Genomic DNA, 22,277 nt, shown 5'->3' on the forward strand with positions numbered 1-22,277 from the left:
TGTGGTTTGTGTAGTTGGGCACTACCAGACATCAACCCCAATAATTAGATTGGTTTGAATGCTACATTGTTGTGCCTCCAAAATCTAATTTAATAACATCTCTATTTATTCTGGAATTCTAGAATTGTACTTGACACAATTACATTTTCTCATTTTATCTTAATTTTTATTACTAAAGATTTTATTAGAAAGGATATTTAAGCATTTTATACACATCTATAATTTATTTTCTTCAAACTCAACCTAAAGAATTGCCATAAACCTGACAACTTATAATATTACAATATCTCATATTTAAGTGTTTCTTCTATAAACTCCTTGCTCAATGTAAAATATGTTTGCAGGTCTGGCCATATCTTTTTCAGGTTTATTTTATATATAAGTAATGCATTTGGCACTCCAGTGGATTTTTGCAGCAAGAATTGTATTATTTATTCTTTTGTATACCTGTTTCTTGTAAAAGGAACACATCAACTACCATTATAAATGTGGAACAATAGATTATCCATATCCCCACCACAATATACACATAAATATTCGAAAGGTCCCAAGTTCAGGAGGTACTTGTCATGAATCTGTTAAATGAGTGAATGAAGGGAAGAATAAATGAGTTATTGGGAATCTAATTTTTCAAATTTTGATTTGTAAATGCTAGTTCTTCCATCAAACATTATATTCAGTTAGATTAGTCAAATAAACCCATCTGGTAACAATGGGTCATGTTGACTGAATGAAGAGATGCGTCATGGATACTGGGATAGATTACTAAAGGGACAGGACAGAATGAGAAAGTAGAAGACAGGCATGAACAGATTATCTTGATTTCCTCGCCTCTTTTTCAGAGACCACTGGTTTGTTTGGGCGGTATTTAACTTTTATACCTCTTAGCATTGGGTTATGTATCCCAAGAGCATTTCTTTCCCCATGTTAGTAATTAGTATCTACTGCTTCTCACTTGAACTGAAAAAGTAAAATATTTCATTACTATTTTTCAGTTAGCATTGGCACGCATCCTGTTCCTCCCACTGAAATAGTCGTGTAACTTTCCCCCATTCACCACACCTTCTCTTTTGGCACCATTTTTGACAAGTTCACAAGATAGTGCAACAAGACTCCCTCATCCTCTTCTTAGACACCTTTAAGGAAAGCCTTGTTTGTTTTCTTACCTTGAGATGCTGTATATGAATACCTCATTTTCCTTCAATTTTTGCTATATGATTCTGTCTCTCACTATTATCATTTTCTATCAATACTTTATTTGAATTCTTCTTTACTTAGGTGTATATTATGTTCTTTCAGAACCTTGACTTTGCCTCTTTCTGAAAGAGCTTTTGTTAGTGTCACATGGTATACATATCACCCTTTTTATAAAACAGATTTCAAAATACTCGAGACTTCATTTAAGGAGTTGAGTGGGTATTTGCTCCCCTTTTTATATGTAGTTTGCTTCTATTTCTTAATACTATAAAAATAATGTTTATTCTTCTTATCAACCTGAACATTTCTCCCAGATTTTGAAAACCAAGGTCAAATCTTCCCTTTAGCACACACTTGTCTTATTTACCTCTTATCCCTACCAGGCCCGCAGTTCACTTTCCTCTTTCTTCCTCTTTTTGTAAAGATGTTTCAAGTTTTTAACATGCAGAGCATCCTAAGTATCCTTCAATCACGCTTGTAAATGGATTCTAAACACTTGGCTTCAAATATTATTTTTGGTTACCTCTACTACTACCCTCCTTAAGATGCTTCTGAAATCCCCTCTCAAAACTACTCATCTCAGACATTAAAAAAAAACTCCATCCCTAGTTTTTCCTTTCCTTTCAGACTTCTCTTGCAAAATATAGTCTCATAAAATTTGATCTTTTACCTCTCTTTCACATCAGTGTGACAATCACATATTTCCCCCACTCCCTGATCCCTCAGACCTTATGAACAACTAAACTGCACCTTAAACATCTGCATGAGTCTCATTTTCTTGTTGACTTCTATGAAGAGTCCTTCACAAACAATACATTTCCCCGTTTTCTTACCTTGAGATTCTGTATATAAATTCCTCATTATTAAGTTTCCTGTTTATGGAAACTGAACTGAATAAAATGTTACTTCTTAGCACAGATTTCTGGATTCTTTGACTTGGGGGAAATGTTACTGAGTCCTGACACCACTTCATTTAATCTTCCCAACCTTGCTTTTAGAAATGGGTGTTTGGGGTAGGCAACAAGTCACTCAGAGGAAAGGGAGTGAATGAGGTGATGAAATTACTCTGCAGAATTGGAACAAGTGGGTTAATGAGGATAAGGAGTTTGCCCAAATTCACCCTGCAGGTCATGTAAGAGCTAGGCTTAATTCATCAAAACCAGCCTCAAAAGTACCAACTGTAGTGGGCTTAGCAGGGTCATGCCTGGGTGAATAGGGAAGACAAGTCAATTTCAGGCCACCTCAAAACTCTGATTTTATAATGGGATCAGAGGCACTGAATTCTACTACTCCTTACATTTCTGAAGTCAAGGAGAAACAAATGTCTTTGTGGATTAGATTCATTGGCCACGAAATGTGGGGTGTAGGCCCAGTTCCCCCATATCTGTATAGGTTGGCACACTTTTAAAAAAATCTAGTCACTATTTTACCCTTTAAAATTGCAAAAGTGTCACCTCTGACTATCATTAATAGTAACACTCCTTTCAGAAGCACATCTTTTCCCTCTACACTATCTGCCTTCTATTTCTTCTATAGAGGGAAAGTTAAATAACCCAAATAATAACTCTGCAATTACTACAGAAAAAATACCAGCTCTGCTAAAATGAAACTGGATATTTTTCACTTGTTATTATTATAGAATATATGTATAGAATATAAAATAATAATTTGCACTCATTCAACTTCTTTCAGCCTGGTGTCTCAAATCCCTGAGTGTAAGTGGTCTCATTAAGTTTACCAAACCAATTTAACTCCAACATGCTCTTGAACCTTCTCCCCAAATCCACTGAGGCTTTCCTGTCACAAAAGCTGAACATTACTATTTGAAATTCTGAGCATTCGGTGGATAGGCTTGACCTTCTGCAGATAAAACTCCTTTAATCATTTAGTTATGCACGAAAGTAGGCAAAACTCCTAAATTTTTTTCAAAAACTAAGACTATTGTGTTTATACCTATATGGACACTAACAAATTCACAAGCATTCACACTCACAATAACTGACTTTATATGTAATTGGGTTAATCAGAATGAATAAATCTTTGGCCATAAAAACAAAAGACAATGAGAAGAAATGTTTATCTAGATCTATGGAAACCAAATCCACTGATTTTTAAAACTTCATTCATCTAAGCAGCAAATGCTACTCCGATATTTATTTCTTCACATTCTCGGGACCATGGAGAATAGAAAGATAATTACTTTTAGGAAATGAACAAATGTCTAATTAATTCCAGTACATGGTGGAGTATGGAAGCTTTATTTTTTGGTTTTCTATCCCCGGAATCTAATATTGTGACTTGGCACATACTAGATGCCAATATGTGTTTGATATATATATGCATGATGAAAGAATAATGTGCTTACATGATCTAGAAGTTCAAAGGAAAGAGAGATGACTTCTGTCTGTCATGGACCAGAAAGGCTTTCCAAAGGACAAAGTATTCGATGTGAAGTTAAGGGGTGGAGAAATTCCTCTCAAGCAAGAACAACACACCAGGAAGAGACTACCACAGAGACACAAAGATACAGCAGCAAGAAAGACAGCTTTTAGGAAAACAGATCATTCACTTTGGTAACTCAGCATAGGAAACTATAAGGAAAGAGCAACAGGTAGATAAGACTGAAAATTTAGTTGGAGGCCAGACAGATGAAATCTAGAAATCCAAGTTAGGGTATCCAGATTTTATTCTTGAAGGAAGCTCTGTAGATTTTTGTTTTGATTGTTACCAGCTTTGCCATTTGTCAAGAAGTCAAAATCCTTGATTATGCTTCTGAAGCTGCCAGAGTCTTCAGAAATAGGTCCTAAATAATTATATTGCTAGCTACTCTGGGTGAAGATGCTGAAGAGAGGGTTTCAATATCCAGCTGTCCCAGAAGAAAAAGACTAAAATAGGAGAGACATTCTTAAAAGTGATTAATGTTGGACAATGTCACTGGTTGAAGTCTGTTAGCAGACACCTGTAGTATTTAACATGGACTCCAATCACAGGGGATCCTAGTCCTAGTTTTCAAAGACAAAACACAAACCTTGAAAGGTAAAAAGGAAAGAACATGCTTCTTCAGAGACCTCTAATGCATCAGAAAATATAGCCCTGTCTAATGAGAGATTGATCCTTAGAAGAAAATGGAATACAGATCTCTTGGACACACAAAACTATTCCATTCCCTCTCTGCAAACACAAACAACCAGTAACTGTAGGGGAATTATGCCTTAAGGGGCTTAGAATCAAGTTTTTAAAAAAGACACCCTTATATTCTAGAGGATTTATGATATTCAATTTTGACTTCTCAGGTACTTCATGAGTTTAATATTACTATTTTCATTTCACAGTTAAGAAAATGAAGATTCAATGGTTTTAATTTTCATAAGCTAAGAGTTGCAAGGCTAGAATCCAAAATAAACTTGTCTAACTACAAAATTCTGTACTCTTTCTCCTAGACCCCATAGTATTGTCTAACTTAGTACATGGAAAAATCTATAACATATTAACTACAAGCAGAATTTCTAGCATAAGACTGTATGTTCCAAATATTGGCTCCAGCTCTTGTTAGTTGTTCAAATTTGTACTAGTTACTAACATTTTTGTACCTCAGTTTTGTCAACTGTACAATGGAGGAAATAAAGTTAGAAAAACAGTCCTTATATTACATGGTGGTTGTGGTATTTAAATAAGTTAATACATGGAAAATGCTGAGAATAGCAGTCCCTTAAAAAATGCTCATTAAAATTATCTATTATCTGTCAGTGCAACTTCATTTTACTAGCAATAATTTGGACAATTCAATCGCAATTTCTTGATTCAAATCAGCACTGAAGTCTCCCTTCCATTAAAAAGAAACCTCTGGAAATACTATGACGTAGTATATTCGTACACAAAAGAACTTATACACTATTAACATGGACAAAAACCGTAAGATCTGAACCACTTCTTGGAAAGACAACCATAGCTCTGGTAATTTTCCTGAAACTGAAAAAAGTGACTGATCAGCACCTTTTTTATCTGTTTTTTTCCTGGTGGTACAAACACCTAGATTTAATAAGAAGTTTACAAACTCACCCATGAATGTGAGAGATCCATATCTGTGTGAGAAGACTTGAGGCGTGGATGGTGACCACAAGAGGAGCAGTTGCCCCAGGATCCAACTTGGGTGATTTGTAAGTCATCACCCATCCAGAACAGATTTTCTGGAAAAGACTTCCAGATGTTCCACTTCTGAACTTCGCCTTCATGAGGAGATAATATATCTTCCAAGTCCCATCCATTTGAAGTGCTAGATGGACTCAGGAACATAGGATGAGACTCCGGTCTAATTTCTGTTTCTTCCCTCCTCCTTGTGCTAAAATTATTAGCTTTCTTTTCTTGAGATCTGCTTAGTTTCATACAGGAAATCAATGTGTCGTCTTCATCTTCTGAATGACAAAGACACATAAGATAAACATTAAGGTTAATAGTTATTTACATGTAGAAATTACGAATACTACACTTCCCTTTGTAGATTACAAATGAATGAACAACAGAGGATGAACCAGGGAGTTATCCAATTTCCCAAAATAATTTACAAAATAATTTCTTTAAAAAGTAACTTTGCTACATGAAATTGTTTTATAAAACTCAGATTTACCTCAAACATTTTGAAGTCATATCTACTGATTAACATCAATTGCAAACAGGAAGTCACATGCAAAAAGCATACTGATGAACACTTAGGAAAAATTATAAATTAAAACATTTCCCCACATCTTACAAGCATAATAAGTTGCAATCATTAAATATTTTTAAACTTTTGAGGTCACACGTATAAGAGAGCATCATCAAGAAGCAAATGAAAAAAAAAGCAAATGAGTCAGGCGCAGTGGTGCATTCTAGCAGCTTGGGAAACTGAGCCAGGAGGATTGTGAGTTCAAAGCCAGCCTCAGCAACAGCAAGGCACTAAGCAATTCAGAGAGACCCTCTCTCTAAATAAAATACAAAAAAGGACTGGGGATGTGGTTCAGTGGTTGAGTGCCCCTAAGTTCAATCCCTGGTACCCCACAACAACAACAAAAAAAGAGGTAAATAAATTTCTTCACTTTATGTAAAGGAATGAAATCTCAGAGAACAGAGACTGAAAACCTACATTCATTCTAAAAATTTCTCTTCTATCAATCTGCAAAGAGATTTATGCATACAGTGTGTTTCATAGTAAAATATTTTGGAAAATCAAGAAAAAGACTGAGAACATGAAAAAACAGCATATCTTCTGTACTACAAAGTTGATTAGTGAGGTCTATATTTACATAATGTGGTACTAGAAATTTCTAGTACAGAAATATCTAGTCCTCCCTTATCCCTTATCAATGGGGGATATGTCCCAAGACTTCTCAAGGATATTTGAAATTGTGAAGAGTACTGAATGCTGTCTACACTGTTTTTCTCTATATGTATTTACCTATGCTAAAGTTTAATTTATAAATAAGGCATAATAATAATAAAAGAGAAAAATAAAATGATGCACTCTATTAACAGTTACATGAGTGTGATGTCTCTCTCTTTCTCTTTCTCTCTTGCTTCCAACTGCCATGGGACAGCTAGCCTATAAAGTTGAATATGCTAAAAAGGAATGATTTGTGTCCTTAACTGAATAGAATAGTATGACATCAGATTTCATCAGGATACTACAATGGCTCAAAATTTAAAACTTGTGAATTGTTTATTTCTGGAATTTTTCATCTATATTTTTGGACCATAATTGACTGAAAATGAGTTGTCTTTCACAAAGCTATCATTAATGCAGGAATACTCAGAAGTAAAACAATTAGATTACAAGTGTTGTAAGCTAATCAGTCCATCCTAGTTAGAATGGACTAACTATGTGGTAACTATATAGGCAGGTGCGGTGTGACTGGAAGAGGTGTCACTGAGGGAGTGCTCTGGAAGGATGTATCTTCCCTGCGGTCCCTTCCCCTATCCTTTGCTTTTTGTCCCTGCCATGCTGGGAACCTTTCCCCCATGATGTGCTGTCTCATCTTAGGTCCAGAGCAAGAGTTAACTGTGTATGAACCAAAACTCTGAAACCATGAGTTCCAAACAAACTTTTCCTCCTTTACATTGTTCTTGTTAGGTACTTTAGTCACAGAGACCAAAAAGTTAACTAAACCATTGACTGAGCTAACTGAAACTGTGGAAAGTGAAAGTGTAGGTAAGGAGGGACTGTTGTACTATACAAAACAAGTACAGATATCAAAACATGCCTTGCCCAAAGTAAATGGCTCTAAGTCACTGAATCTCTTGAAATGGAAATGTTTAACAGGTACAAAATCATTATGATTCATAGACCATTTTTGTAAATAAATAAAGCCAAGTTGCATGTCAGACATACCAATTTGCTATACTCACATCAAAAATTTGAAATACTGGTCACTTTGATGGAGAAATGGGAAGAGTAGATATTGCTGACCCTTATTTTCCCTCTGGGGTGCAGCATAAGTAGGGGGTGAAATTCAGGAATAGGATTAGGACATCTGTTTTAAAATACTTAGCAATGAAACAAAAAGCTCAAAGTTTAATGATAATTTTAAGACCTTATCAAAATGGACTTCATTAATATATGCTTCACTAGTTTTCCCTCAAAGAACCTTTAGCAGTTCATTGAGCTCTTACTTACGGAGATTTATTAACGTGGGTTTCACCTCATCCAGACTCTGCACCCTGGTTTTCTTGGTCCTCACCAGTTTCTGTAGACGCTTTAATGTCCCCATTGATTCCACTGGGTCACCACCTGATTTTATGGCCTAGCACAAACACAGCTCAAGATAAAGACAAATTATTCTTCATAAAAGATTAAATGTAAAATATGTTGAGATCATAAATGGGGGGAAATTAATATTATGGCCTTAAGCCTGAGATAATTTAAGCAGTAACTTAAAAGCACACCATATTTGGGGGATTTGAAATTATAAAATATGTTCCAACTGGTCAATCACACTCAAACAGTGAAGTTTTTCACAATTTTTTTTTTCTTCAAAGTGCAGCAAAATGAATTGAATCCAGAGCCACTGGACTTTGTCCTGCCCAATGAGAAGTAGTCAAAAGGAATAAGTTCTTTGCAGCCTCATCTAGATGAAACAATGATATAAAGTCGCTATTTGAAAGTGTTAGAAGAAAAAAACTGATATCAGACAAAGCAAAAACAGACAAAGAAAAATTTAAATTTTCTTTTCCTTTGGAAATTTCTGGAAAAACGGCAGTTTGTTTCAAGTATGAAATGTTTTCAAATAATACACTTTCCTTGAAATTGCTTGTTGCTTTCTAAAAGACTTAAACTGACTGAAACAAAATACAGCCATAGTGAACTACATTATGTTTGAGTATATTAGTGTCACTTGTTTATGGTGGCAATGTATGGATAAAAATTAACATTATATTAATGACTCTTAAGGTTTCTTTGACAGAAACAGAAATATTTCCCACTAGTTTAATATTGGTGAGTTTGTATTTATATTACTTTGATTTCTTATTTTTAAGTTATTTTCTTTTCGGGGTTTTACAAGATTTTATAAATCAATACTTTGTATGCTAAGTTTTATACAATGGGCAGAGTAGTTGTATTGTGTTGTATTAACCAGATACAAAGTAGCATGTATTCAGGAATACTTCCTTTCCATTCAGAAAGCTCTAGCTTCAAACATTTTCCCCTCTGCTTTTATCTCATTCTTTTCAGTGAAGAGCTGATAAATGACATCTAAATAGACACCACAATTTTGAAAGGTGAAAGATTCACATTCTCATTAATGTTTGAAAGCAACATGTTTATAATACTTTTTTCCAATCCTTGGAGAGAGACTATAAGCCCACAGAAATATTTGGAAATAAAGGCTTTCAGGTGTGCAAACATTTCCAATCTTAATAATCTGATTTTATTTTGGTTTTAAGAATGACTTTAAACAACCAATATAAACTTGATGTTCTGTCTCTGCATAGTAACATCTAAGTAGGAAATGTGACGTTTTGTCAGAGAAATCCATACCTGTTTGCATTAAATAAATGGGAAAATATTAAAACCATTTTAATCTTTCAAAGAGGGTCGTGATGAGATGTTCTTAGATATGCAAAATCTTCCCTCTCTTTTCAAAGGTCACATTCAGTTCAACACAATTTCTATGGCATTTTTTTTGTATTTTATTCTCAGTATTCCTTTCTGGGGCTTTCTGAGTTGTTCAGTTTTATAGACCTGTTAAAACTCAGGAAGAGCTATTTTCTAATCTTCAGCCTCTTGCAGAAATAATAAGCTGATGTTGCACAACCGTCTTGTCTTTGTGGTGCTTCTTTTCTTATGGTAACCTCTTCCTGTTACAGCCAAACTTAATTGCTCCATTGAAAGAAACGCAACCTGGAAAATAGCTTCTCTCGCTTCTTTGTAAGAAAGACCTGCACTTGATTTGGGGAAAGATGCTATATACCAGGGAAACTGAACTTCATATAAATAGTTTGCCCCCAGGAAGAAGAGAAGCATTTGGAAGTGTCTAAATTCAGATGAGTCAGATCTCATGGTCAGAGATTTGAAAACAAACCGACCCCTTCTTTTTTTCTGCACACTCTAGAACAGTCTTTTTAAAGTACAACGTTCTTAACTTTTACGTCTTTATTCACCCATTCAACTTTGAGTTACTAGACATAAGATCAGTCTACTGCATTTTATTCAGTTTAGTTCCATGTGCCTAGGACATCAAACAACTCTGTATATGTTTGTTGAATGTAAATACACATCTGATGTTTTGCCTGTCAAATGGATTGTCCCTGTACATTTTTGATATTAGACTGGCTACTTTCTGGACAGCCTTCTCCTCTTGCTAATAGGTAGTATATACCTGAGGGATAAAAGTTGGAGTTAAGATAAATAAGAAATGTAAGCTGGTTGTGGTGATGTACAACTGTAATCCCAGCAACTTGGGAGGCTGAGGCAGGAGGATCACAAACTCAAGGCCAGCTACTTAGTGAGGATCTGCCTCAAAATAAAAAGGAATGGGGATGTAGCACAATGATAAAATACTCTTGGGTCCAATCCCTAGTATGCCCAAAATAAAAGAATATTAAAAATTATTAAAAATCATAAAAAAAGAAATATGAAATCCTCTAGAATATTTTCAAAATAATGAATTATTTCAGCTCAGTCTCCTGATCTGTTATGTTCATATTTGGACTGAATGTGATTAAAATTTATCATAATGTTCTTTTTAATTCAAGGTGTGTTCTAAGGGGAAGCTCCATAAATTAAACTTAACATTCAACTTATCAGTGCATTTTTATTGAGCACTTACTATATATTAAGCATTATCCCACATTCTGGGGATATGGCATTAAGCCAGGAAAATGAGATCACTGCTTTCAAGGAGTCTAAATTCTAGAAAAAGTTGATACACTATAAACCTATAAACAAGTATGTGAATAAGACAGTGTGAGATAAAAAGTGCTATGCTAAAAACTAACAGGTTGATTGGATAAGGGTACACAGGACGGTTCACTAATTTTGATTGGGTGCTCAGGAGGGACTTTGCTAAAGAAACCAACAAGTAGAGAGTCAAAGATGGCTTTGGATGCAGCTGATGATCTAAAAGGACACATCAGCTAAGAATTGGAGGACAGAAAAGAGTCAGTCAGGCAATGGAGGGAAGAAAAGTCCTGGAAGGGGATTCAATTTGTGCAAAGATTCTAAAGGTAGAATCCCTCAAAGAGTTTGTAGGGTGTACCCAAGAATAGGTAGAGTATCATAAGAGGAGCCCAGAGACTAACAGGAGTCCTTCAAAAAGACTTCTATAGAATAGGTCAAAGAATACATACTGCCTGATGGGAGTGACATGGCTTGGTTTACATGTTTATTCATGTTGCTATTGAATTTTGGTTATCTTCCTTTTCAATGAACTTTTCCCAGTCACATTCACATATGCTCTGATCTCATCCATCTTTATTAATTGATTACTTTTTAATTTACTGAGTTTCCTACTCCCTTTCCTAGGCATGCATCTCAAAAAGTTAACTCTGTACATATCCTTTTATTTACTTCTTTTAATTTTCCATCCTTTCAACCAACCTCAGTGTTTGCCCCTACTATTGCATTTAAATTGCTTTTGGTCCAGTGACCCATTCTTAAACCCTTTAATCTTGGTATTCAGCCATGTTGACCACCATTACTTTCTGCTACTACTTTGTTTTTGTGATTCTGTGACACAATGTTGTCCTTTTGCCTTTTTTGTCTGTTCCTTCCCTACCTTACATATGATGACACCTTCTTATCTTGAAATTAAATTCTAAAGTCCTTCAGGACTGGCTCTGGGTCCCACCTAATATCATCATTCTCTTTTCATGTGTGTACACTTGCATGTGCATGCACTCTCACACACGACTTTTTATAGTACTTCCATGCTGATGACACCCAATTTATCTTTCTCCAGGCATCTATACAGAGCTTCAGATTCACATACCCAACAGACTGTTTAAAATGACTTCTAAGCATGATCAAAACTGACTTCTAGACATTTCCCCAAACATGATTCTCATCCAGTCCTCTCCAACTCAGTGAATACCATCTCCATCCATCCAGCTCCATGTTCTATAAATCAGTTTGCTCTATTCTACCTCCAGATTGTCTCTTGAGTCTGTCTGTCTCCATCTTCATTGCTACCTACCTTTAATTTAATTGTCTCTCATTGAAACTATTGCCAAGTCTCTAATTGGTTTTCTTTTCACTTTTGTCTTTCTAAATTAGAATCCCCTTTGAAAGATGTAAGTCTCCATTCAAATGGTAATTATATGTGACTATAAATGTGACTTTTTCATCTGTATATATTTAATATGTATCTGGTGTTTTTTCTTTCATATTTACATGTATAAATGTAAATAGTTGACCATTCATTTTGCTCACAATTCTTAAATAAGGTAAAAATTTTGCTAGAAGTGGTAGGTTAAATATATCTCATTTTCTACTACTGTGCTTGACTATTAGAACTATAGAATAAATTTTAGAAAATGGAATCAATGAATTATTGAACTGGGTTAGTCATACAATCATATTTTATGAACTGGGATGGAAATTATTAGAGATCTAGTCTACCAGCCTATTTAATAAATGAGAAAAGCCTAAGTGGCTTACCCAAAGAAAGATAATTGATTAATAATAGAGTTGAAATGAAAATCAAGTATTCTGACTTTTAATCCAATGTTCTTTCTTATAGGATTTTTGGAAGCCAGCATAATTACTAGTCATCTAGAATGGACAACCAAATTAAGACCAACAAAATTTAAGGCTTTGATTTGTAAGTTTCCCAGTATAGAAGATAAGTATCAGGTAGATACTCTTAGAGACCTATCCTCTTAAATATGTATATGCAAGAGGAACACACACACACACACACACACACACGAAGGGCATTTATATCTCTTTTGATTTCATCACTTCTGTTTGCAGAAGAGAAATGTAGACTTACAAAGACTCACTAAATCCAGATCACCTATCTACCTGAATCATGTTCTCTTTACCCCACTAATGAAAAGGTAGCTGAAAAGTAACATGGTAGACCTTGAATGAAAAAAATAAACAACACACACACAAAAAACTCCCCTTTGTTCTTTTTTTTTTACTTTTACTTTCTTATTTAGAAAAACTCTAATGTCATTTATAACAAATATTTAAATAGACAATCCTGATCACCTGGTATATATTTTATATTATTACTTCCACAGAAAGAGAATGGAGTTTTAAAATTAGTATTTTGGTTTATTTTTAAAGAAAGCTGCAATGAAAATAATGAAGTGAAACTTCAGGTAGTTTCATGTACTTTGCATTCATAATTTTCTCTGAGCTTCCTAGTATTGTGACTCTCAGCTTTGTTATTAAAAATGTAAAAATTCATAGGGCTTTAGAAAAAACATCTATGCTCATAATGTCTTAGTAAAAAATTAGAATGTCAATTTGTATAAAAGTTTGCATTCTTCTTTATATTTATATTTGAATAAATAGTTTTCATCCTTCTTTATATACTCTCTATTTTCAAGTTTGTTTTTACAATGAAGATGCATTACTTTTCTAATTGGGAGAAATTCTAAAATTCTAAAATGTGTTTAGAATGCAGGTTTTCATAAGCAAGTCCATCTTTCCCAAGAAGGGTAGAAGAACCAATTTTTCTACTGTTAATTGGTTCCTACTCACTTGAAAGGAAAGTTATCTTGGAATTGGATACAAAATAGAAAGTTATTTTCATGATACAGCAGAAAAAAAAAGAAGTATAACCCCAAAACTATATCTACATTCTTTTTTATACAAAATGATTAGTCTCTATTCATGACCTAAAACTTACTCTGAAAAGATAATTCGTAACGTCACAATAATCAATTATCATGTAGTAATTCAGCAGACAGAAATAAAAACAAGAGGATTATGAACTGGAATCAATCAATTTGAAAACAAACACATTTCACTTTGGAGTTTCATTTTACTGCTTTCTTGGAACTACATCTAACTAAAAAGACAATTTGAGAACAATTTATGCAAATGAAGAAACAATTACAGTTGGTGGGAAAGTTGCCATGTTGATATTAGGTATTCATATATGATTATAATTACAAAATTCATTAATTTTTTAGTGATAGAAATAGAAATTAAACTAAGACTGGACTAGCACAATTCTAAAAAGTCATTAAAGGAATAAGTAATTGGATTAAATAATTAAATCAAATATATTCTCCTACGGGCTTATAATACATTTGCTTATTCATTTAACACACATTTATTTATTGATCACCTCATCTGTGGCAGCTGAAAAGGAGAGACATTTGTATGTCTGTGGCATTTATTGTTCGTTATAAGCACTGAGAAAAATAGTCATCTATAACTAAACCTATGGCCTCCATTAAAAGCTTAACTTTGGGGATCCAGGTCTGTTTCCTACATCTCAGTGCCTTAGTCTGCTCAATGAATATATTTGAACTGAATAGTTGGCCAAAAGTATATCTGAGAAAAGACTGAAGTGTGTCATAGGAGAAGTACAAATAAAGTTCTATGGTTATGGGGCTGGGGCCATAGCTCACTGGTAGAGTGCCTGCCTAGCAGGTGTGAAGCCCTGGGTTCAACACTCAGCACCGCACACACAGACACACACACACACACACACACACACAACAATAATAACAATAAATATATACATATACATATACACATACACACACACACATATATATATACACATATACATATGTATGTATATTCATATATTCTGTAGTTATCATGGGAGAGAACAATTATATCAGGTTTGGGGTGAATAGGGAAAACAGTGTGAGGTGAGGATTGAACTGCTAAACTGTACAATTTAGTTTATCTAACAAAGCCCATTACCTAGCAGTCAGCCCTCAATGTAAACCCAAGCAACCCACTTGAGTCCTAGTATAGGCTTCCAGCTTTTTCCTCCTCTCAAGCAGGTTGTGAGGTACATAATCTGGTCTTGGAACAAGGTGCCCTTTGGGAATGCAGAAAGGAAAGGAACTCGGAGAGGCCACACAGATTCTATTTTCCATGGCATAAGGAATTGCAGTTTCAGGGCCATCTCTTCACACTTTTTTTTTTTTTTTTTTTTTTTTTTTTGCGGTACTGGGGATCGAACTCAGGGCCTTGTGCTTGCAAGGCAAGCACTCTACCAACTGAGCTATCTCCCCAGCCCCTCTTCACACTTCTGTAGGGGGAGTCAGCACTGGGTTTTGCCAGTGTTTGGGTGAAAATCAGCCTTAATGTGGAGCCAAACCAGCCAAAAGTTGCCAGGATCACACCAGTCAGCGATGCAAATGAAGGTGGTTCTTGGTTTAAGGGGAAAAGCCACAAATTCAACATTGTTCTCACTTCCTATGCAATATCCCCTGCTCTGAAATTCTGAAGAAGTTTCTAGAACTGTTCAAAACAGTAATTCTCTTTTTGGGTACACTTCTTATGTGACAAAAAAAAAAATAGACAACAGGAAATTTTAGCGCTAATATACAAATTGATTTTTTTAGTACCTTTTGGATTTTAACAATAGGAAGAGGCAAGTTTATGGGAAATTACATAGAAAAAATTACATAGAAATTTTAATATAATAAATACAAGACATATATAAGAAATATCAGAAAAACCTGGTGCAATAACCAGCCCTGCTCTGCACACAAGTGATGGTTCTGCTTTGACACTCTGCTTTATGACTAGCCATGTGAACCCGATCAAGTCATTTCACTTCTCTGCACTTCAGTCCCTTAATCTATAAAACAGGAAACTGGACCAGAAGAATTCATTGTTCCTCATATAACTTTAGGGACATGAGACTAGATAAATGTATCCTCCTATCCCTTCACATAAACTCTTGGATCTTAGAAAAGTATTAAGGAAAAAGTGGAAATGAACTATTATTAATCATGGATCATTAGTTTGAAGAACCTTTTCTAGTGTTGCACCTTACTTTTAAAAAAACCTAGCCGGGTGAGATGTTGTATGCCTGTAATCCCAGCAGCTCAGGAGGCTGAAACAGGAGGACCACGAGTTCAAAACTAGCATCAGCAATGGCGAGGCTCTAAGCAACTCAGTAAGACTCTGACTCTAAATAAAATACAAAATAGGGCTGGAGATGTGGCTCAGTGGTCGAGTGCCCCTGAGTGCAACCCCCAGTACCAACAAAAAAAAAAAAAAAAAAAAAAAAAGAAAGAAAGAAAAGAAAAAATTGAAATACAGAAATGTGAAGTTTAGTGGCATTCTAAGAGTATGGTCAGTGGTTATAAGTTTCTTAATCCAGTGTTCTTGCTTCTGTTTCAGGTTAAGGTATTTCTCATTCTTCCCAAATGCATACTTTATTTTCAACTGGAATTCTTTTTGGTACTCGCTGAGATTCATTTATTTATTTTTTCCTCATAGTTGCTTGACATTTAACTAGTTATGAAAAACTGAGAAGGCAAGAGACTACAGTGGAGGACAAAACTGTTTCCGAAACTTAGATGTCAATAATATGTTAGTTATTTTGAGAAAAGGCAGCTATGAATAAAGATATTTTGAGACTATTCTATTCTTGCCTACATAAAGAAGCATGATTTGCTGAGAGTATTTATTGGCACAAAGCTGCAAGTATGTATTACAGTTCCATTTTAGGAAACAATAATCAAATAAGTTGTGTAATTTAACTTATGGTGTTCTCCCAAAGCTGTTTGGAACAAGAACTATAAATAGGATGTACAGTTTATTCAAGTCCATAATCTATAATACTTGCCAATGTACATGTTGATCCTGGAAATTTGCCACGGTCTAAACATGTCCTTTCTGTGAACCTCTGTCTAGCAATATTCCACAAAGAAAGGAAGGTGGTTGACGTGGTCTGAGGATTTTAATAACATAAGGGAGAGTTGGCACACAAAAGAAATATACTTTTTGACATTGTTAAATTTTCCCTATCTTAGAGATTGCTAAATTTAGGGCACAATTTTTACATAACCAAACTACTCTTTGAAGAAAATGCATATGCTTATCTTAGGTCAGGAAACTTCTCAATAAAGACAAGATTTTTTATGTTCTTGAAAAGTATTTCCATGTGGCAGCTAAAAATAATCATAATGAAGAACTACAGACAACAGTACTCAACAAAATAATAAGAGAGAGAAGGAAAACCTACTTAAATAAAAGTATCCGGGAGGACATTTCTCACCATTTCCTGAGCAACAGATTTAAGTCTTTAACATTAAGATGGACACCAACCTTTAGAGGTTACCCACTTACTTTAGCATGGGAAGAGGAAGACACTGATGTTAACTTATTTTATTTATTTATTTATTTGTTTGTTTATTTATTTATTTTGTACCAGGGATTGAACCCAGGAGCACTTAACCACTGAGCCACATCCCCAGTCCTTTTTTTATATTTTATTAAAGACAGGGTCTTGCTAAGTTGCTGAGGCTGATTTTAAACTTGCAATTCTCCTGCCTCAGCCTCCCAAACTGCTGGGTTTACAGGCATGCATCACCACACCCAGCTTTAACATTCTTTAAAAAGCAAAACAAATAAAAGTGCTACAAAGTTTCCAAAATGATTGGGAAAGCAACCATTGTCTAGACTATAATAATTATCCTGTTATCAAAGTACACTGATCAGTGTTTCCTCAGCAGCTTCCTCTATATGTACATGTATACAAAGATGAATGTAGACTATGTGGGTATGAACATACAGCATATATGTCTTATGTATAGTTCACACACATTACACATTACATATTACATATATACATTAGAGTCACACCCTATTCCCTCATTTACTCCAATACCAAACTGTGGTCTAAAATCCAGAAGAAAGTTGATGGAAAGAGAATTGGGAACAGGAAAATGTTTTATGCAGCAGTGTACTGTGCAATCCCTCAGTGCCCTACATTATTTGGTACTTATTGAGTATTTATTTTTAAAAGTGCAATAAAATTGAAACACAAACCAAATATATGTTTGGAACTGGATAATGTCCCTAACCATAGCATGGAATATTTTTTTATTATACTTGGTACCTGTCAGCTTAAGCTTGTTACTGCTGATTTTAATTTCTTTGGAAAAATTCATGTACCTGATATCAAACACAGTTTATACCTAGGGTACTTCAATGGATATTGATGGAGTTCACAAAAGAGATAGAAGTGTGCTATGGTCTGAATGTTAGTGCTCCCCAAAATGCAAATGTTGGAACCTAATACACAATGAGATACTGTAAAGAGGTAGGATCTTTGGGGAATTGACAAAGTCATGAGGGTTACACCCTCACGAATGGGATCAGCACCCTCAAAAAGAGATTGAAGGGAGATGCTTCCACAATCCACCATGTGAGTAGCACGCAACAAGAAGGAACCATCTTTGAGGCACAGAGCAAGCATTCACCGGACAACAAATCTGCTTGGTCCCTTGAGGCTGGACTTCACAGCCTCCACAGCTGTGAGTGACAAGTTTCTAATTAGAAATTACACTGTCTAAGGAACTCTGTTATAGCAACCTGACCCACTAAGACAAAGGAAGTTTAGAATTTTATTATGTGAGGGGAGCTCACAGTGGGAAGAAGGGGAATTTAGGGAGAGGAGGATATAAAAGTTCACTAAACATCTTCTAGGAGTAGTATACATTTGCTGTTTCATTTAGTATTTATAACACTCACAAGAAAATTTTATTATTACTGTTTTACAAATAAAGAAAGTTAAGCACAGAGGTAAGCGAAAATAATGGCTCCTACAAAGAAAGGTAAGGCAAATTTGGTTCCAAATTCCAAATTGTGAATTCTCAATTTCTAAAATGTGTTACAACCAATGAACAAAGACAAGAAACAGAAAATTGATAGCACAGCTGAAGTGGCTGAAGTAAGTGCTCAGTGACTGGATTTATTTTGCTACTGTGTGTGGTTTCTTAAATGACTGAACCCACATCTACGGGCCTGTTACATTTTAAGGCTGCCAGCTAATATCTGGAGCTTGGAGCAGTGGAAGTTGTAAGAATGTATTTACTAGTCATTTTCTGAATTGCATAATTCTAAAAATGAATGAGAAAAATGCAAAGGAATTCCAAATAATTCCTCTCAATCTTTCAAGAGGTTCAAAGGTGAAAATATCCATATGTATTTGGAGTCAGACTTCTGGCTAGAAAATATAGTTCGCTCATAAAATTCATTTGTTAGAATCAGATTTTTCTTCTTCCCTGAATAAAAGTTAAAGGGAGGGTTGCTTAAACTCTTTGTTTTGCTTTAAAAGGAAAAGTGTACTTTTCCTAGATTCAGTGTAACTTTGATTATGGAGATAAGAAAATTTAGTATGATTTTAACTTCATTTTACCGACACAAAAGGTATAGATTCCACTTTAATACCCTATATCCTTTTAATATCAATTAAAGAACCACTTTTTAAAGTTCTCTGTTCAGATAGATTAGATTCTCATTCTGACTAACAAATTTGTCCTATGGTCTAAAATTTGCCTATCTGCTAAATGAGTTATAAACTTACTCTTTGAAAGTGGGATATTTTCTCCATGAATTAGTATCTGTAATTTTAAAATATTCTTAGATAGCTCTGATAGTTTTTAAATGTGTTCAAAAATTCTTATATATTTTTCTCTTCAAAAGATGGATCATAATGCTTCTCCTCTTAGTGTGGGCTGGATTTAGTAACTTGCTTCTAATAAAAAAAAAATATGGTGAAAATGTTGATGTTTAACTTCTAGGACTTGGTTTTAAAAGGAGTTCTGTTCTCTCCTTGTCTAATATAATAGGTAAAGTTGTACAGTAGATAAGAAATTATTTGAAGTAATAAATATAGATTAATGCTTAATATCATTAGTCATCTCAATATTATCTCAACATACTTAAAGACTCTTTTGTTTGCCACTTATAAGGTACTGTTTGAAATATCACTTCAATCTCTTTTTCCTTTGCCTTACAGATTCTTCACAACTCTGTTTAGAACCATCCCAAATCTGTCTGATGAAACTTTGTGAGGGACCAGCTGCTCTTGTTTATTAATAGATTACCAGATTACAGCATAGTCTTTAAGTTCTTCCCCAATAGCTCAGTGTTTTGACTTCAGTTAAATAAATAAATAAATAAATGACAACAAAAACAAGAAAAGGTCCCACTTTGGTCCACACTACACATCTTTCCTAATAATGGTGTGCTGCAATGGATATAGTTTTAAAGTTTTATATAACAGACTGACTGTGAATAGCTAATATTGCATTCATTATTGATCCAATTTTCATCTGAAGAACTATATGACTAACTCTATACACTGATATATTCCATGAAAACAGAGAGGGCAAGTCTAGGTTGCACAGAGATAAGTCTAGATACCATCCCACTCTGTAGACATAGGTCTGTCTGATTGCTTGGGTGGAGCAGTAAAACTTCTGCATTGTCAGAAGTCACTGTTTTTTGAGATAAGATGTATCAGTTAAGAATGTATTCAGCTCCCAGGAATGGAAAAATACACAATAGTGTCTTAACCAAGTAGGTGGCTTATGTTTCCATAAAAGAGAAGTCCAAACAAAGGCAGTCCAAAGCTAGTGCAGCTTCTCAAGAATGTCCTTAATGACCAGGCTTCCTGCCTTCACCTATTCCACCATCCTTCACATCTCTGCCTTTGGCCTCCTGGTGGAAGATGGCTGCTCACTCATCAGCTATCATGTCCAGTGTTAGGCAGGAAAGAGGGCAAAGGACAAAGTTTTATCCTCATGGAACTTTGCTTTTCTCGTCCCCTTCCCAGGAATTTGTTAACATTTCATTGGCCAGCACTGAATCCCATGGCTACCTTTAACTAAAAGGGAGGCTGAAACTTCAAATCCTTAATTTACTGTTTCCATAATAAAAGACATCAGAAAAGAAATGGGTTAAATTGGGTATGGAGTGATCTGATACTCAATACTTTAATAACTGCCATACCACAGAATGTATGTGTATATGCATATGTATGTATTTTAATTAAATAAGGTAATTAAATGTGTATATATGTGTTTTTTTAATTAAATATCAGTTATCAATATTTTTTCCCACTAAAAGAGTTCAAGAGGGATATGTTTTGACTCAGTCCTGGTTAGGGGTGCTTGACAGTGCTTAATGTCATGAGCAGTGAAGGTAATAAATGTTATCCCTCTTTTCTATCATGAATATGAATGACGCTCTGAAGGCTGAATGCAACCTAAAAATTTACGTGAGAAATGAGGCATGCAACATTTTTGAAAATATATTAGCCCAAAGTCGGTATTACTGCATATTTTATACCCCTTTCAATATGCTACAAAAGGTTTGAACCATCAACTGAACACTGCCAGAGAAGAACAAACAAGAACAAGGATACAAAAATAAATGCTGGGAGTCAAGTTCCCCCAAGACGTTCTTTATGGTTGGGATAATGATGACAATATTAAGCAGGCTGCTTTCCTAAAGACTTTCCTGATCAGCACTTCTGCAAACCTGGTTCTCCTGCAAGTTTATCCCAGGCCAAGTCAGTAACCGGAAAGGCATTCCACGAACATATTCTCCTGATCTGCCCCTGGCTTCTTTGTTATTTCTTCCATGCCAGAGACCTACCCTGTCATTCTGAGAACATACAGGAGGCATGTCTGTTTCAGGCCTTTTTGGTTGGAAATTCAGCATATGTTGAAGTCTTTTAATCTGAACTTTTAATGTCCTAATATTTTATATGTGTGGTCATGTGATAATTATAACTACTAAATATTTCACAATCTATGAACTTTTTCCCATGTTGTTGATATTCAGTAAAATAGTTACATGAAAATATTTATGCCTTTAAGATATTAAACATTATCTTAATCTCTTCTTTTTTTTTTTTTTTGGTACCGAGGATTGAACCCAGGGGTGATTAACTATAGAGCCATATCCCCAACCCTTTTCATATTTTATTTAGAGACAGAGTCTCACTGAGTTGCTAAGTGCCTCACTAAGTTTTTGAGACTGGCTTTGAACTCTTGATCCTCCTGCCTCAGCCTCCTGGGCTGCTGGGATTACAGACATAGGCTACCATGCCCAAAATCCTTTCTATTTTTAAAGAATTTTTAAAATTCTATAATGAGAGTATACCATTCCAATAAAGAACAAAAATCAGCTTCAACCACAGAATGTATGTGAATGTGATTCAAAAATCAAGTTCAACTTTTTCTTAGAGGCTATTATATTCCAAGGCCAGACCTGAGCCAAGTTTGGACTTGTCAAGTGAAAAAATGCATGGGACTTCATATCTGTGGACAAGTGCCAACCAAGGATCCCAATCCTAATCCCAAAGAGTCTCAAGGTTTAGATTTTGAGCAGTGTCAGAGATTCACATAAATCCCCCATCCCTAGGCCCCGGTCATGACAATATATTTGGACAAGAAGGTGGCTCAGAATTCTGCAGCCAACCACTCACTGGGGGCTGCAAATTGAAATTAGGGCTTTGTGTGTGGTAGGCCTGTGCTCTACCACTGATCTCTATCTCCAGTCCAGAGTCTACATTTTCAAAATGTGTTCCAAGCAAGTCTGATACAGGCAGTACTCAGGCTACAATGCTGAGCTAGTCATCTGTTCTTTGATGGTAGGA

At 35.0% G+C, this 22,277-nt stretch overlaps 1 protein-coding gene across 1 annotated transcript in view; it reads right to left on the reverse strand.

The window, feature by feature from the left end:
* Samsn1 (SAM domain, SH3 domain and nuclear localization signals 1) overlaps nt 1-22,277 on the reverse strand; it is a 146,821-nt gene that overhangs the window by 81,329 nt on the left and 43,215 nt on the right. The window contains exons 7-8 of the mRNA XM_047564799.1: nt 7,844-7,970; nt 5,257-5,609 (exon numbers count right to left, since the gene is read on the reverse strand). Coding sequence (XP_047420755.1) covers nt 5,257-5,609; nt 7,844-7,970 — 480 coding nt within the window. The remainder of the gene's footprint in view (nt 1-5,256; nt 5,610-7,843; nt 7,971-22,277) is intronic.

The sequence above is a fragment of the Sciurus carolinensis genome, chromosome 9 (genome assembly GCF_902686445.1).
Source record: "Sciurus carolinensis chromosome 9, mSciCar1.2, whole genome shotgun sequence".
In the NCBI taxonomy this organism is placed as follows: Eukaryota; Metazoa; Chordata; class Mammalia; order Rodentia; family Sciuridae; genus Sciurus; species Sciurus carolinensis.